This window comes from Chelonoidis abingdonii, unplaced genomic scaffold (assembly GCF_003597395.2).
Source record: "Chelonoidis abingdonii isolate Lonesome George unplaced genomic scaffold, CheloAbing_2.0 scaffold0004, whole genome shotgun sequence".
Classification (NCBI taxonomy): domain Eukaryota; kingdom Metazoa; phylum Chordata; order Testudines; family Testudinidae; genus Chelonoidis; species Chelonoidis abingdonii.
The window spans coordinates 548,994-564,301 of NW_027424265.1; the positions used below are offsets into that span (position 1 = coordinate 548,994).

General features: G+C 60.2%; 1 protein-coding gene across 1 annotated transcript; it reads left to right on the forward strand.

Moving 5' to 3' along the window:
• Window positions 1-2,195: 2,195 nt before the first annotated feature.
• On the forward strand, window positions 2,196-15,291 carry CARMIL3 (capping protein regulator and myosin 1 linker 3; the record flags this gene model as incomplete). Its single annotated transcript, XM_075061306.1, has 22 exons — window positions 2,196-2,288; window positions 2,644-2,717; window positions 4,383-4,458; window positions 5,509-5,597; window positions 6,042-6,136; window positions 6,372-6,458; window positions 6,622-6,731; window positions 7,645-7,722; window positions 7,871-7,947; window positions 8,216-8,320; window positions 8,552-8,621; window positions 8,908-8,989; window positions 9,094-9,190; window positions 10,205-10,259; window positions 10,388-10,560; window positions 11,200-11,268; window positions 12,290-12,383; window positions 13,008-13,106; window positions 13,370-13,498; window positions 14,314-14,427; window positions 14,850-15,025; window positions 15,204-15,291. Coding segments are annotated over exons 1-22 (2,130 nt in total), but the record flags the coding sequence as incomplete, so codon positions are not given.
• Window positions 15,292-15,308: the final 17 nt, after the last annotated feature.

The following is a 15,308-nucleotide window of genomic DNA, read 5'->3' on the forward strand; positions in this document are numbered from 1 at the left end:
AGACCTAAGCAGCCCCCTGCACCCCCAGCCCTGCCGGGCCTCACTCCCAACCCACGCAGCCCCACTGCCCACCCAGCACTGCCGGTGCCCCTCACTCCGACCAGCAGCCCCCTGCGGCCAGTGCCGCCCACTTCCTGACCTGCACCCCCCCAGAAACTCTTTCCATGAGTCACCCCAGAAAGTTGATGTCGTTCTCCCCAGGGCTACTGATGCGCTCTGAGCCAGTGGCGGGGGGGGAATCCCGGCGTCTCCCCACACTCGTTTCACGGGGGCTGCTTGTTCCCACACAGGTGTGACGGCCTGGCGGCTCCACGTCTTCGGGCTGAAAGTGCGGCCAAGGTGAGTGTGAGACGCACATGGGCCTGCAGCGGGTCAGGGACATCGGGATCACACACAACACAGACACACACTCATGACACTCACACAACACACACACAAGACACACACTCACCACTCACACAATCACACACTCATAGGACACTAAACCATACAGACACACACACACTGACACAGCACTCACACACAGACCACACTATGACATCACACAAACACACACACAGACACACACACTGACACACACACACTGACACACACTCATAGACACTCACACAGAGACACACACACACTGACACACACTCATGGACACTCACACAAACACACACACAACACAACACACAGCGCACACACACACACTGACACACACTCATTAGACATATCACACAAGAGACACACACAACTGAACACACACAAAACTATGGACACTCACACAACACACTCACACAACAACACAAACACGACACACATCATGGACACTCACACAACAGACACACACTGACACACACACACAACACGGACACACAGACACTGACACACCACGGACACAACCATTTCTCCGTCTCTCCAAGTCGAGAAGCTCCTCAATGCTTGGAAATTCGAACGCAAAACACAAACCATTGCCAGGTAATCCCCACCGGCCCAGAACAGCGCCCCCTGCTGCCCTCCCTGCATACTTGCCCCCGCGCCAGGGAGAGGCCCCCTGCTGCCCCCTGCTATTACTGGCCGCCCCCGCAGAGGGACAGTGCCCCCTGCTGGCCTCCCCGCCCTGTGTCCCCCTGCTGTTACTGCCTCCCGCAGCCCAGAGACAGCTTCCCCTGCTGGCCCCCTGCCCTGTGTCCCCCTCATTGTTACTGCCCCCTGCCCAGGGATAGTCCCCCCTGCTGGCCCTCAGCTGTTAGGCCTCCTCCACCCAGGGACAGGGCCCCTGCGCCCCCCGCCTGTGCCCCCCTGCTGTTACTGCCCCGCGATGCCCCTGTCCCAGGGACATCGCCCCCTGCTGCCTCCCCATGTCCACCCTGCTGTTACTGCCCCCCCCCCGGCCGGGGACAGCGCCCCCTGCTGGCCCCGCCCCTGTGTCCCCCCCTGCTGTACTGCGCCCCTTGCCCAGGGACAGCGCCCCTGCTAGACTCCCCCGCTCCCCCACACACCTTGGGTAGTGGTGGGAAGTTGATTAGTAAATTGGCATTAATCAGCGGTCACAGTTCTTGGTAAGTGGGAATAATGTTGTGTTTGGTGAGAAATGTCCCGCTGTCTCTCCCCCCGATTCTCCCGGTCCCCGCCCCCACCCCCAATCTCCCCCGCTCTCAGATCCTGGTGGACACGGAGAAGCCACTACAACTTCAATTCCCAGACCGGCCAGCACCGAGCAGGTCACCCCAGCAACGTAAGCGGCTCTCAGCAAGATCTTCCCCAGCCCCACGGCGAGGTGAGTGCACCAAGAGTGGGGGGTCACTAGGGGGTGCTGGGCTGCAGGGAGTGGGGGGTTACTAAGGGGGGCTCTAGGCTGCAGGGGGGGGGGTCACTGGGGGGGTGCTGGGCTGCAGGAGTGAGGGGGTCACTGGGGGCGCTGGGCTGCAGGAGCGGGGGGCTCAGTAGGGGCACTGGGCTGCAGGAGTGAGGGGGGCTCTGGGGCTCTGGGCTGAGGAGAGTGAGGGGACTGGGCTGGAGCGGGAGGGACTAGAACCCAGGCATCCTGACATCGGTCCCCACAGCTGTCTGAGGACCCCCACAGACCCCGGGACACATCCCCAACTCAGAGTTCAACTTCCACCAGTCACCAGCATCTGGACGGGAGGGGGAGAGTGTGGGGGAGGGCACTGGGGGGCAGGGGGGGGAGGGCCAGGGGACCCCCAGCACTGATGTATGGTTGCTGTTGTCTGGGGGTATTCTCCGAGACCTACGCCGCCCTCTGCGACTACAACGGGCTGTGCTGCCGGGAGGAGGTGCAGTGGGTAGGTATGGGGGGCTCGGAGTGGGGGGCCAGGGGAGGGAGGGCGGAGGAGGTGCAGTGGGTATACTATGGGAAGGGGTGGGCCGGGGGGAGGGAGGGCGGAGGAGGTGCAGTGGGTAGGTAAGGGGGCTGGGGGTTGGGGGCAGGAGGAGGGGAGGGTGGAGGAGGTGCAGAGTATAGGGTGGGGGGGTGGGGCAGGAGAGGCGGAGGAGAGGTGCAGTGGTTAGGAAGTGCTATGGGTGTGAGATGGGGCGGAGGAGACAGTGGGGGAGAAGAGGTGGGTCCCCTTGCCCAGGGCTCTTGGGGGGGACATGGGGTCCCCCCATTTCTCTCACCCTCCTTCCCCTCATTTCCAGGATGTCGACACCATCTACCACTCGGCTGACAATCGGGAATTCAACCTGTTGGACTTCAGCCACCTGGAAAGCCGGTGAGGGACTCCCCGATGCCCCCTGTACCCTGATAACCCAGCACCCCAGTACCACATAGCCCGATACCCCTGTATCCCCATAACCCAGCACCCCAAAATCACATAACCCGATACCCCCGTACCCTGATAACCCAGCACCCCAATACCACATAACCCGATACCCCTTATCCCGATAACCCTGCACCCCAATACCACATAACCCGATACCCCTGTATCCCCATAACCCAGCACCCCAAAAATCACATAACCCGATACCCCTGTACCCTGATAACCCAGCACCCCAATACCACATAACCCGATACCCCTTATCCCGATAACCCTGCACCCCAATACCACATAACCCGATACCCCTGTATCCCCATAACCCAGCACCCCAAAATCACATAACCCAATACCCCTGTACCTTGATAACCCTGCACTCCAATACCACATAACCCGATACCCCTGTATCCCGATAACCCTGCACCCCAATACCACATAAGCTGATGCCCTTGTACCCTGATAACCCAGCACCCCAATAACACATAACCCGATACCCATGTACCCCAATAACCTTGAACACCAATACCATGTATCCCAATTCCTCCTGTATCCCAATACCTCTTCACCCCCAATACCTGGAACCCCAACCCACCTGTACCCCAATAACCCTTCACCCCAATTCCCCTATTCCCTGATTCCTCCTGTGCCCATTCCACCTGCACCCCCAAAATCTGGAACCCCACCCACCTGTACCCTGACTCACCTGCACCCTCCAAAACCAGTACCCCAACCCACATGCACCCCAATACACTGCACCCCTACCTCAGCACCCCATAAAACCAGTACCACAACCCACCTGTACCCCAATACTCCCTTCCCAGGTACGTTGTGCCCCAATGCCCCCCTGTACTCTGATACTCCTGGGCCCACACCCCCATACCTCATGCCTCAATACCCCTGCACCCCCAAAACCCAGCACCCCAACCCACCTTTACCCCGATACCCCATACCCTGGTATCCTGTACCCCAATACCTGTGCTCTAGTACCCTGCACCCAGATACCCTGTATCCTGATACCCCAATAGCCAGTACCCCAACCCACCTTCACCCCAATACACTGTACCAGATGCCCACATACCCTGATACCCCATACCCCAATTTTCCTGCACCCTGATATCCCTGTACTCTGACACCCTGCACCCCCAAAAACTGGTAGTCCAACCCACCTGTACGTCAATACCCCCAGACCCACAAAAATTGTACCCCAACCTACCTGTATCCCAATACCCCTTTCCAGCACCCCAATAGCCCTGTACCCCAATACCCCCTGTACCTCCAAAAATCTAGTTCTCCAACACCCCTGTGCCCTCAATACCCACTGCCAGCACCCCAATATCCCTGTACCCAACCCCTGACCGGCACCCCAATAGCCCCTGTACCCTGTGTGCCAGTACCCCTGTACCCCCCAAACCTAGCCCAACACCCCAATACTTCCTGAACCTCTGAAACCCACCTATACCCCCAAATCCACCTGGCAGTACCCCAATACCCTGCATCCCCACAGACACCCCAGCCCCTCTTCTCCCCATCGGACCCTCCTGGGGCACTTCTCCCCCATCAGCGCAGTGGGGGTGCTGGCAGATGTGGGGGCGCTCACCCTCTTCCCCGTGACTCTCCCCGCAGGGACCTGGCCTTGATTGTCGCTGCCCTCGCCTACAACCCTTGGTTCACGCGGCTGCACTGCAAGGACCTGAGGCTGGTAGGTACCCCCCAAAACCCACCCCTGTGCCCCCAAAACCCATCCCTGTGCCCGCAAACATGCCCCTGGGCCACCAAAAGCTGCCCTAGGCCCCCAAAACCCACCCCTGGGCCCCCAAACATGCCCCTGGGCCCCCAAAAGCTGCCCTAGGCCCCCAAAACCCACCCCTGTGCCCTCAAACATGCCCCTGGTCCCCCAAAAGCTGCCCTAGGCCCCCAAAACCCACCCCTGGGCTCCCAAACTTGCCCCTGTACCCCAAAACCCGCCCCTGGATCCCAAAACCCACCCCTTGACTCAAAGTTCCCTGGACACAATCTCCACTGGATGCTCAAATTCCTCTGAACCCCAAATACTGCCCCTCTCTATGCCCTGAAACATTCCCCTACACCCCAAAACATCTTCTGGTCCCCAATCCCCTCCTCCACTATGCCCGATATCCCACCCTGGCACCCCAAAACTCTGCCCCAAAATCCCATCCCCAAACCCCCTGCATCCCAAAACCCTGGTCTGTGCCCCAAAAGCCACCCTGGGCCCAGAAACCCTCCTCTACACTCCAAACTCCATCTGTACCCCAGAATTCCCTTCTGCACCCCCAAATCCCATCCCTCTGAAGCCCAAACCCTCCTCTATACCCTGAAACTTTCTTGTGTCATATCTCTGTACCCCCAAATCCCCTGCACTCCAGAACAGCTGTCTGTGCCCTGAAACATTCCCCTGCACCCCACAACCCACCATCAATCCCAAACCCCTTCTCTATCCATGAAAATGCTCTGTACCCCCAAATCCCTCCTCCTCTATGCCCACAAACTGCCCTATACCCCAAAACTGCCTCAGCTCCCAATTCATCCCCTGCAGCCCCAAAACCACACAGAACCCCCAAACCACCCTCTGTGCCCCCAAATCAGCCTGCCACCCAAACCATCCCCTGCACCCCCAGAATTGTCCCCATAGGGACTCCAGGGGGCTGTGCCTCCCCAGCACCCCCTGTTCCTCGGCCGGGGGGTCCCCGCATCTCTCCCCTGCGCTCTCTGTCTCCGTCCATCTCCCCAGAGCTCTGAGGTCGCCGAGCAGGTTCTGCACACGCTCAGCAAGTCCCATCACCTGGAGGAGCTGGTGCTGGACAACGCGGGGTTAAAAACGTGAGTGAGCCCCCCCAAAACCCGCGCTCCCCTCTAGGGGGCACCAACTCCCACCCGGCCCCACGGCAGGGAACGGGGCGCAGGGCCCATCCCCTCTAGGGGGCGCTGGCTCCCACCCGGCCCCAGGGCGGGAAACGGGGCACGGGGCACAGCCCCTCTAGGGGGCATCGGGTCCCACCTGGCCCCAGGGCGGGGAACGGGGCACGGGGCACAGCCCCTCTAGGGGGTGCTGGCTCCCACCCGGCCCCACAGCAGGGAAAGGGGCACAGGGCCCATCCCCTCTAGGGGGCGCCGGGTCCCACCCAGCCCCAGGGTGGGGAACGGGGCACGGGGCACAGCCCCTCTAGGGGGCGCCGGCTCTGATCTGACCCCAGGATGGGGACTGGCTGGGTTGGGGGAGGGGCTGGGGTTCAGGGTGTCACCCCCCGACTCTCTCTGGCGCAGGGACTTCGTGCTCAAACTGACCTACGCTCTGGGAGACAACCCCGGCTCGGCCCTGCACAGCCTGGTGCTGTCACACAACCAGATTGAGGACAAAGGTGGGGACCCCCCAGTGTCCCCCAGCACCTCCAATGTCCCCCCCAGTATCCCCTAGTGCCGGACACCCCCCAGCACCCCCCAATGTCCTCCCGGATCCTGACAACTTTCATCACCCCCAATATCCCCCCAGGCCCCGTACACACACCCCCATGTCCTCCCCCTGTCCTGCCCCCATCTCTGCTCTCACCCCCTCCCAGACCCCCCTAATCTCTTTCCTCCCCCTCCCCCGCACAGGTCTCATCTCCCTGAGCCAGCAGTTCCTCTACTTCCCCAAGGGGCTGCGGCAGCTCGGGCTCTGCAGGACCGGGGTCACCCCGAAAGGTACCGGGGGGCTGGGCAGAGGGGTGGGGAAGGGCATGGTTGGGGGTGGGGGAGATATGTGGGCACAGTGGGGGAGGGAGAAGCTCTCCAGCCTGGGGGGCAGGGTGAGGGATGGGGAGGGGGTCCCAGCCGCCCCCACTCACCCCCTTCTGTCCCCTCCCAGGCCTGGCTGGGCTCTGTCAGACCCTGGGGGCCAACCCGGCCTTCAGCAGCTCCCTGCAGCACCTGGACCTCAGCAAGAACCCTGGGCTGCTGGGCGGAGAGGAGGCCAACGTGAGTGACAGCAGGGGGCGCCGTGGGGCAGGGAGCGGGGCAGCGGGCGCCATGGGGCAGGGAGGTGGGAGTGGGGCAGGGGGTGCTGTGGGGCAGGGAGGAGGGAGCTGGGCAGCAGGGAGCCGTGGGACAGGGAGCGCCATGGGGCAGGGGGATGGGAGGTTGTGCAGGGGGCGCCATGGGGCAGGGAGGTGGGAGTGGGGCAGGGGGCGCCATGGGGCAGGGAGGTGGGAGGCTGGGCAGGGGGCGCTGTGGGGTAGGGAGATGGGAGCTGGGCAACGGGTGCCATGGGGCAGGGAGGTTGGAGCTGGGCAGGGAGACAGGACGTTGTGCAAGGGGTGCCAGGGGGCAGGGAGGTGTGAGTGGGGCAGGGGGTGCTGTGGGGCAGGGAGGAGGGAGCTGGGCAGCAGGGAGCCGTGGGACAGGGAGCGCCATGGGGCAGGGGGATGGGAGGTTGTGCAGGGGGCGCCATGGGGCAGGGAGGTGGGAGTGGGGCAGGGGGCGCCATGGGGCAGGGAGGTGGGAGGCTGGGCAGGGGGCGCTGTGGGGTAGGGAGAGGGGAGCTGGGCAACGGGTGCCATGGGGCAGGGAGGTTGGAGCTGGGCAGGGAGACAGGACGTTGTGCAAGGGGTGCCAGGGGGCAGGGAGGTGAGAGTGGGGCAGGGGGTGCTGTGGGGCAGGGAGGAGGGAGCTGGGCAGCAGGGAGCCGTGGGACAGGGAGCGCCATGGGGCAGGGGGATGGGAGGTTGTGCAGGGGGCGCCATGGGGCATGGAGGTGGGAGTAGGGCAGGGGGCGCCGTGGGGCAGGGAGCGGGGCAGTGGCACCATGGAGCAGGGAGCGGGGGCTGTGTGGGGCACACACAGCCCCCCCAGCTCCATCCGTCACCCCATTTCGTCCCCTCTCCCCCCGCAGGGTTTCTATTCCTTCCTGGCCCAGCCCAACGCCCTCGTCCGCCTCGAGCTGTCCGGCACTGACTGCGCTGTCGACGTGGTAAGGGGCGACCAGCCGGGGGCGCCGAGGGGAGCGGGGCAGTAGCTCTGGCTGGGGGGAGGGGCCTCTCGAATATCCCAGTCTCGCCCTGCAGGGGGCGTTGTGGGGAGCGGAGGGTTCGATCCCTTTCTCTCTCTGTCCCCCCCAGTTATTCGGGGCGCTGCTGCATGGATGTTGCACTCGGCTTAGCTACCTCAATGTCTCCCGGAACACCTTCTCGCACAGGTGAGTGTTGGGGTCCCCTGCCCCCCTATTTCCTAGCTGTGGAGTCCCCATCACGTAAACTCCCCTGCACCCCAACTTCCCAGCTGGAGGGGCCCCATTACAGAGACCCCTCCTCTGCCTCCTGCACCCCAGTTTCCCAGCAAGGGGGATCCCAATGAGACTGACCCCCACTCTGTGCCTCCTTGCGCGGCCTTTCCACAGGGATCAGGGTCCCTCTGGGGCAGGCCCCCCCTTAATTCTGGGGCTCCCGACCTGTCTTCGTCTCTAGGAAAGCCAAGGACTCCCACCTGTCCTTCAAGCAGTTCTTCTCTAGCGCCTACGCGCTGAACCATGTGAGCCTGTCGGGCACGAAAATGCCCCTGGATGCCTTGAGGTGAGCGTGTGTGTGTGTGTGTGTGTCCCTGAGCCCCCTGCTGGTGGGGATGGGCCCTGCCCTCTGTGTGTGCGTGTATGTGTGTGTGTGTGTGTGTGTCCCTACGCCCCCTGCTGGTGGGGATGGGCCCTCCCCTGTGCGTGTGTGTGTCCCTGCACCCCCTGCTCACTGTGTGTTGGGGAGGCTAGTGGGAGTCACCCCCTCTGCCCCCATTAACCCCATGTTCCCCAGGTCTCTGTTTCAGGGTCTCTCAGCCAACACCCACCTGAGTGACGTTCACTTGGACTTGAGCGGCTGCGAGGTGAGGGGGGGCCGGGAGGGGGCTGTGCGTTGTGGGGGGGAGAGTGGAGGGGGCTTTGTTATGGTTGGTGGGGGAAGGGGCCGTCTGTTAATTCTTTCTTTACTTCCCCATCTCGTTCTCTCGTTATTTCTCGTTCCCTCGTTCTTTCCCTCCGATCTCATTCTCTCATTCTCTCTCACCTGTCTTCTTCCCTCATTCTTTCCCTCCCAGTGTTGTTCCCTTGTTCTTTTAATCGTTCCTTCTTTCCCTCCCCCACTCTCTCATTCACTCTCTCTCTCTCTCCCAGCTGCGCTCGCTGGGGGCTCAGGTCCTGCAGGAGCAGCTCCTGGGGGTCACTGCCGTGGGGAGCCTAGACATCTCTGACAACGGTGAGTCTGTCCACCTACCCTCGAGTCCCTGCATCCCTGCCCTGGGGAAGGGGACAGTATCTCAGCTCTCCCTGACATTCCTCTTCTCCCATCGCTCGCTCTAGGTTTTGACTCCGATTTGCTGACACTGGTACCTGCTCTGGGCAAGAACAAATCCCTCAAACACCTCTGGCTGGGCAAGAACTTCAGTGTCAAGTCCCGGTGGGTGAACACTTCTGTCATCCACCTTTTGTCCCATCTCATTCGTTCCCTCCTCCCCGGGAGAGAGAAGTCTTTGAGGAGCCTCTTCTAAACCTATTGTCCTCCGAGCTCACCTTCTCTAGTGAGGAGGTTGTGCTCCATGGGACCCAGTCTGGACTCATTGGATGGATGCTGGGTTCCATAGGACCCTTTCTAGACCCACTGCATGGGCACTGGCTCCATGAGAACCATTTGAGACCCATTGGAAGGTCATTGGACCCCATATACCCACTGGATGGATGTTGGGTTCCATGAGAACCGTTCTAGACCCAGTGGATGGGCAATGAACCCATGGGACCCACTCTACACTCTTTATATGGGCATTGGGCTCCATGGGACCCATTTTAGACTCATTGGATGGGTGCTGGGCTCCATTACAAGCTTCTAGACCCACTGGATGAGCATTGGTGCCTAATGGGAATCATTCTAGACCAATTAGACTATGCTGCAAACATCTGACAGGAATGGAGAATAGTGGAAGTAGAAAAGCTATCTAGAACCTCCCCAGTTGGGTGACCTAGAAAGCTGGCCAAGTGGTTTTGCATCTCTGATTAGGTTGCCGTTATGAAGCCCAATTATACAGAACCCACCAAGCCTAGAGCATGGAAGGAAATGATACAGGATGGATGACCTAGAAGACTAGCCAAGCAATGTTATGACTCTACTGAGTTTGACTCTATAGAACCCAATTATCCAGAACATGCTCAGTCTAGAACATGGGGAAAGGGTCTAGAATGTGTCACCTAGAACACTGCCCTAGCAATGTTGCAACTCTGCTAAGGCAGGTGCTGTAGAGTCCAGCAATCCAGAACCCACCCAACTTAGAATATGAAGGGAAGGGCTCTAGAATAAATGTCCTAGAACAATTAGCATGTTCCTGTTTAGCTTACAGCCAAGTTGGGCTGGTGAATTTACCTCCCAGCCTCGTCCCACCCCTCTGGGTGCTTATGCCCGGCTTCTGTGTTCTCTCTCCAGGACGCTGGAGGACATACTTCACAAGATTGTACAGCTGATTCAGGAGGAAGATTGTGTGAGTCTGTCCCTCGTGAAAAGTGAAATTTGCTCAAAGGCAGGAGGCTGTGGATTGGGATTGAGGGGAACCAGCAGAGTTGAGGTGGGGCAGGGGATACCAGGGCTGACTCCCCTCTCTCCCCCCAGTCTCTGCAGTCTCTCTCTGTGTCCGACTCACGGCTGAAGTCCCGGACCAGCATCCTCATCAATGCCCTTGGCAGTAATACCTGCTTGAGCAAGGTGGACCTGAGTGGGAACAGCATGGAGGACCTGGGGGCCAAGATGCTGTCCAAGGCCTTGCAGATCAACAGCACCCTCCGGTGGGGGCTCCTGGAAGGAAGGGGACCCTGGGGTGCAGCAGGAGGTCGCATCAGGAGGACTGGGCCGGGGAGAGGGTCTCATGGGGAGGATTGGGGTTGGGGGAGGAAGTAAGGTCCGACTGGGGGAAGTGAGTGCAGATTGAGGGGGTGGGATAGCGGGGCTCTCAGTGGCAGGAGAGTTGGGAGGATTGGGGCTGGTGTGAAGGGGTCTCACTGGGTGGGCCAGGGGAGGGTGTCCCATTGAAGGATTTGCAGGGGGATTGGGACTTGTGGGGTCCTGTCAGGGGAAGTGGGGGGATTTGGGGGTTGGGAGAGAGGCTGCCATTGGGCAAGAACAGGGATTGGAGTAGGGAGGGGAGAACTGAGGGGAAGGATCCCATGGGACTAGGAAGCGCAGAAGGGGATATGGAAGAGGGGCTGTGTTGGAGGGAGGAAGGGAGGAGAGAGCTATTGGTGGGGACAGCAGAAGAGGGAGTCCCTGTTGGAGAATATGGGGAAGGGGGTTCCACTGGAGAGGAGGAAGGTGGACAGTTTGTATTAGCCAAGGCAGGGAACAGGGTCTCATCTGGTGTGTCATCACAGTGTGGGGCTAGAAGGACCCCAATGTTGGGTGACTCAGCCTGGATCTCCCCTTTGCAGGAGCATCACCTGGGACCGGAACAACACAACGGCACTTGGTTTCCATGATGTTGCCCGAGCCCTGGAGAAGTGAGTCTGGAGGGGGACTTCCTGGTTGAGTGTCAGCCCCTGTCATCCCGGGGTGCTCCCCAACCTGCACCTCACCCTCGATCTGCATGCTTAGCATTGATAACAGGTGTCATTTCTCCGGTGTTTAATGCCTGCGTGCTGCTTAATTGTTTGTAATTCATTTTTACTGGGGACGTGTGTGGACTGGCAGAGTTGTCTGGATGGTTTTGAGTTGAGTTGGGGAGTGGATTGGTTGTGTTGAGTTGAGGCCGTTAGGTTGTTGAGTAGGTGATTGGGTTGTTCGAGTGGATTACTGGTGCATTTGTTGGGTTGGTTGGTATTATTGAGTGGGTGGGTGCGTTACTGAATGGGGTGGGTTGGGTTGGGTTATTGGTTTGGTTCAGTCGGCTTGGGTTACTGGTTGAATAGAGTTGGGTTAGATTGACTTGGACTGGATTATTACTTGCACAGATTTGGGTTAGGTTGGGCTGAGTTGGTTTGGGTTCTTGGTTGGGTTATGTTGGTTGAGTTGGATTGAATTCATAGTTAAGTAGAGTTAGGTTGGCTTGGGTCCTTGGTTGGGTGCAGTTGGGTTGGGTTCTTGGTTGGATAGAGTTGGGTTGGATTGAGTTCTTGGTTGGGTGGAGTTGGGTTGGGTCCTTGGTTGGGTGGAGTTGGGTTGGGTCCTTGGTTGGGTGGAGTTCGGTTCGGTCCTCGGTTGGGTGGAGTTGGGTTGGGTTATCAGAAGGGTCATTGGAGTGGTGGGTTGTTTTGGTTGGGTTGTTGGAATGGCTGGATGATAAGAGGGAGGTGGACAATGTCTGGGATAATGAGCAGACAAGAACTTGGTTGGAGGGTGACTGGAGGAGGAACGGGGTGATAATGGGGAGACGGGGTTTGTGATAACAGTGGGAGGAGGAGGTTAGATAACTGGGAGGAAGTGAGACCATAACTCTGACAGATGTGAAGGGTAAGGCCCTGGGTATCTGGGGGGCCCTTTCCCAACACCCCCTCCCATTTAACCTCACACCCCTCCCTACAGCAACTACACCCTGAAGTACATGTCCTTCCCCATGAGCGACATCACAGCCGCTTACCGCAGTGCCCCAGAGAGGACGAACGAGGTGTGGCAGAAGGTGAATAGAGCCCGGAGCCCTCAGGGCTCGGTTGGAGGGGGTGGGGGTGTGATGAAGTGGGAATGTTCTTAATGTTTTTTCTGAATACTGTGTGGGTGCCTCAATTTCCCGTATGCAGTTAGTAAGCATCTAGGTGGGAGGGCAGGGGGTGTGATTGGTGCAGAGCCCTAGGGGGCGGGTGTGATGGGGTCTGCACACAGAATGGCTGACGCCCGGTCTCCTGGCAGCTGATGGCCTGGGCCCCTCCCCAGCAAGATGCCCAGTGACGGGGCTGGAGAACAGAGCGATCAGGTGGCTCCTGGCCTAGGAAAGGGGCAAATGCAGAGGGGGGGCTGGAGAGTTTCAGTTTGGAGCTGGCTGGGGAAATGGAGGGGGGCCGAGACCTGGGGTCTGGCCTCCCTGCCCCCCAAGATGAACCTGACTTAGGGGTCCAGTGTCTGTACCTACAAGCTCTGTTCTACGCTGGGTTCCTGCCATCTAATAAACCTTCTGTGTTACTGGCTGGCTGGGAGTCACGGTGAATTGCAGGAAGTGGGGGGTGCAGGGCCCTGTCTCCCTCACACTCCGTGACAGGGAGGATCCCAAGGGGACTCTCATATGCTTCTCTCCTGTCCCTCCCCCCAGATCCAATGGTGCCTCGTCCGAAATGGCCATTCCCAGAAGTTCTCCCAGGAGCAGGCGTTCCGACTCCAGCAGGGGATCGGCACCAGCAGCGCCGAGCAAGTAAACGTTCCCATCTCCCCGTACCGCCCCCCTTGGGCAGGGGGGCTGGCTGGCTCAGGGGGGTGGGGAATGGGACACAGGGCCTTTCCCCTCTAGGGGGCACCAGCTCCCACCTGGCCCCAGGGTGAAACGGGGGGGCTCAGGGAGGCCAGGAATGGGACACGGGACCTTTCCCTTCTAGGGAGCTCTGGTTTTGATCCGGCCCCAGGACGGGGGTCCCGGCTGGCTCTGGGGGTTTTGCGAATAGCCCTGTCCCCCAGCAGATGATCAGACGGCTGTGCCTGCGGGTCCAAGAGGAGGTGAGGGCTCTGCACAGCTGCCCTGCTGATACCATCCAGGAGGAGGTGCTGTACGCACGGGAGCTCATGAAGGAGGCCAAGAACTCGCGGGCGGTGAGACAGACCCCTCCGTCTGGGCCCTGCCCCATTCCCTCCATCTCCAGCCCTCTCGGTCCGACCCCTGTTCCTCCCTCCCACCTGATCCTGTCCCCTTCCCCTTGGTCTCACCTTCCACCTGCCTTTCTTCTCTGTCTCTCCTCTCCCCAGATGTTCCCCACATCTGTACGCAGCACCCCTGTCTGAACACTGGCTCCTCTAGCTGAGGCCACATCCAGTCCTGCTGGCTCAGACAGTAGCTCTCCAGATGTTACCACAGCTGTATCCCATGTCCCTGACACTGCCTCTGCAGATGTTGACACATCTGGCTCTTCCATCGCCAGATACAAACGACCTCCCCAGATGATGCTACAACTGCATCCTCTGGTGGCCACTGTCTGCACAGCTGGATCCTCCATCTCTGGCCCAGTCACTGTCACCAGATGTTGCCACAGCAGTACTCCATATCTCTGGCTAAACACTCTTTCTGCAGATGTCGACACATCTGGACCTTCTACCCTCAGCCAGAAACTAGACCCTCCCCCCCCCCGTCAGATGTTGCCACCGCTGTAGCCTCTATCCCCGGCCCAGGAACAAGCTCCCCAGATGTTGTCAGGTCTGGATCCTCTATCCCCAGCCACAGGGGTATCCTCTATCCCTCGTGGGACACAGCCTCCCTCAGTGTTGCCACAGCTGTACACAGCTGGATCCTCCATCCCTGGCCTAGGAACAAACTCCCCAAATAATGCCATGGCTGCACACTGTAGCCCCTTCCCCCACGCACACCTGTCCCTGTTCACCCCGCCCCCCTCTATACGCTCTCTCCCCCCCAGCTGTTCCCCAGCCTCTACGAACTGGGACACATCTTGGCAAGCGACGGGCCCGTCCGACAGAGGCTGGAGTCTGTGGCCAATGAGGTCTCCAAGGCCGTCGACAAGGAACTGCAGGTGATGAGCAGGGGACCCTGGGTCTCCCTGGGGGCGTTGGGAGACTCAGTATGGGGGTATCCCAGGTCTCACTTATGGGGCTGAGGGGCTCAGTTTGGGGGGACACTGGGTCTCACTGAGAGGCTTGGGGGACCCTGAGTCTCATTAGGAGGGTTGGGGAGCTCAGTTTGGGGGGACCCCAGGTCTCACTGGGGTCTTGGGGGACTCAGTCTGGGGGGACCCTGAGTCCCATTAGAGCAATTGGGGGGTTCAGTTTTGAGGGACCCCAGGTCTCACTGAGGACTTGGGGGGCTCAGTTTGGGAGGACCTCGGGTCTGATGTGTTACTAAGGGAGCTCAGTGTGGAGGGCCCAGCTCTGGGGCACTTGGGGGTGACTTGGTGTTTCGGGGGACCCCCTTTCTGACCAGCGGGGTCCCTTCCAGGTGATCCTGGAGTCCATGGTGACACTGACCCAGGAGCTCTGCCCCAGGGCCATGCAGGCGGCCGAGGGCCACAACAAGATGCTGGGGGCCGTGTCGGAGCGGGTGACTGTCCCCCGCAACTTCATCCGGGGGGCGCTGCTGGAGCAGGCCGGGCAGGACATCCAGAACAAGCTGAAGTGAGTCATGGAGTGCGGACAGGGGCAGGAGTGGGAGCTGTGTGGGGAGGGGCAGTGTGCATATGGGGGGGTCCCCAAAGAGGGCTTGGGGGGGTTAGGGGATCTGGCAGGTTGGGGTGCCCGGGGGGCTTTGAGGGGGCTGCCCAGATTCTGACCCCCCTCCCCCGTTTGTCCCCAGCGAGGTGAAGTTGTCTGTGGTGACATATCTCACCAACTCCATCGTGGAGGAGCTGCTGGAGGAGCTCTACAACACCCACAAGATCCTGGTGAGCCCCCCCAGTGT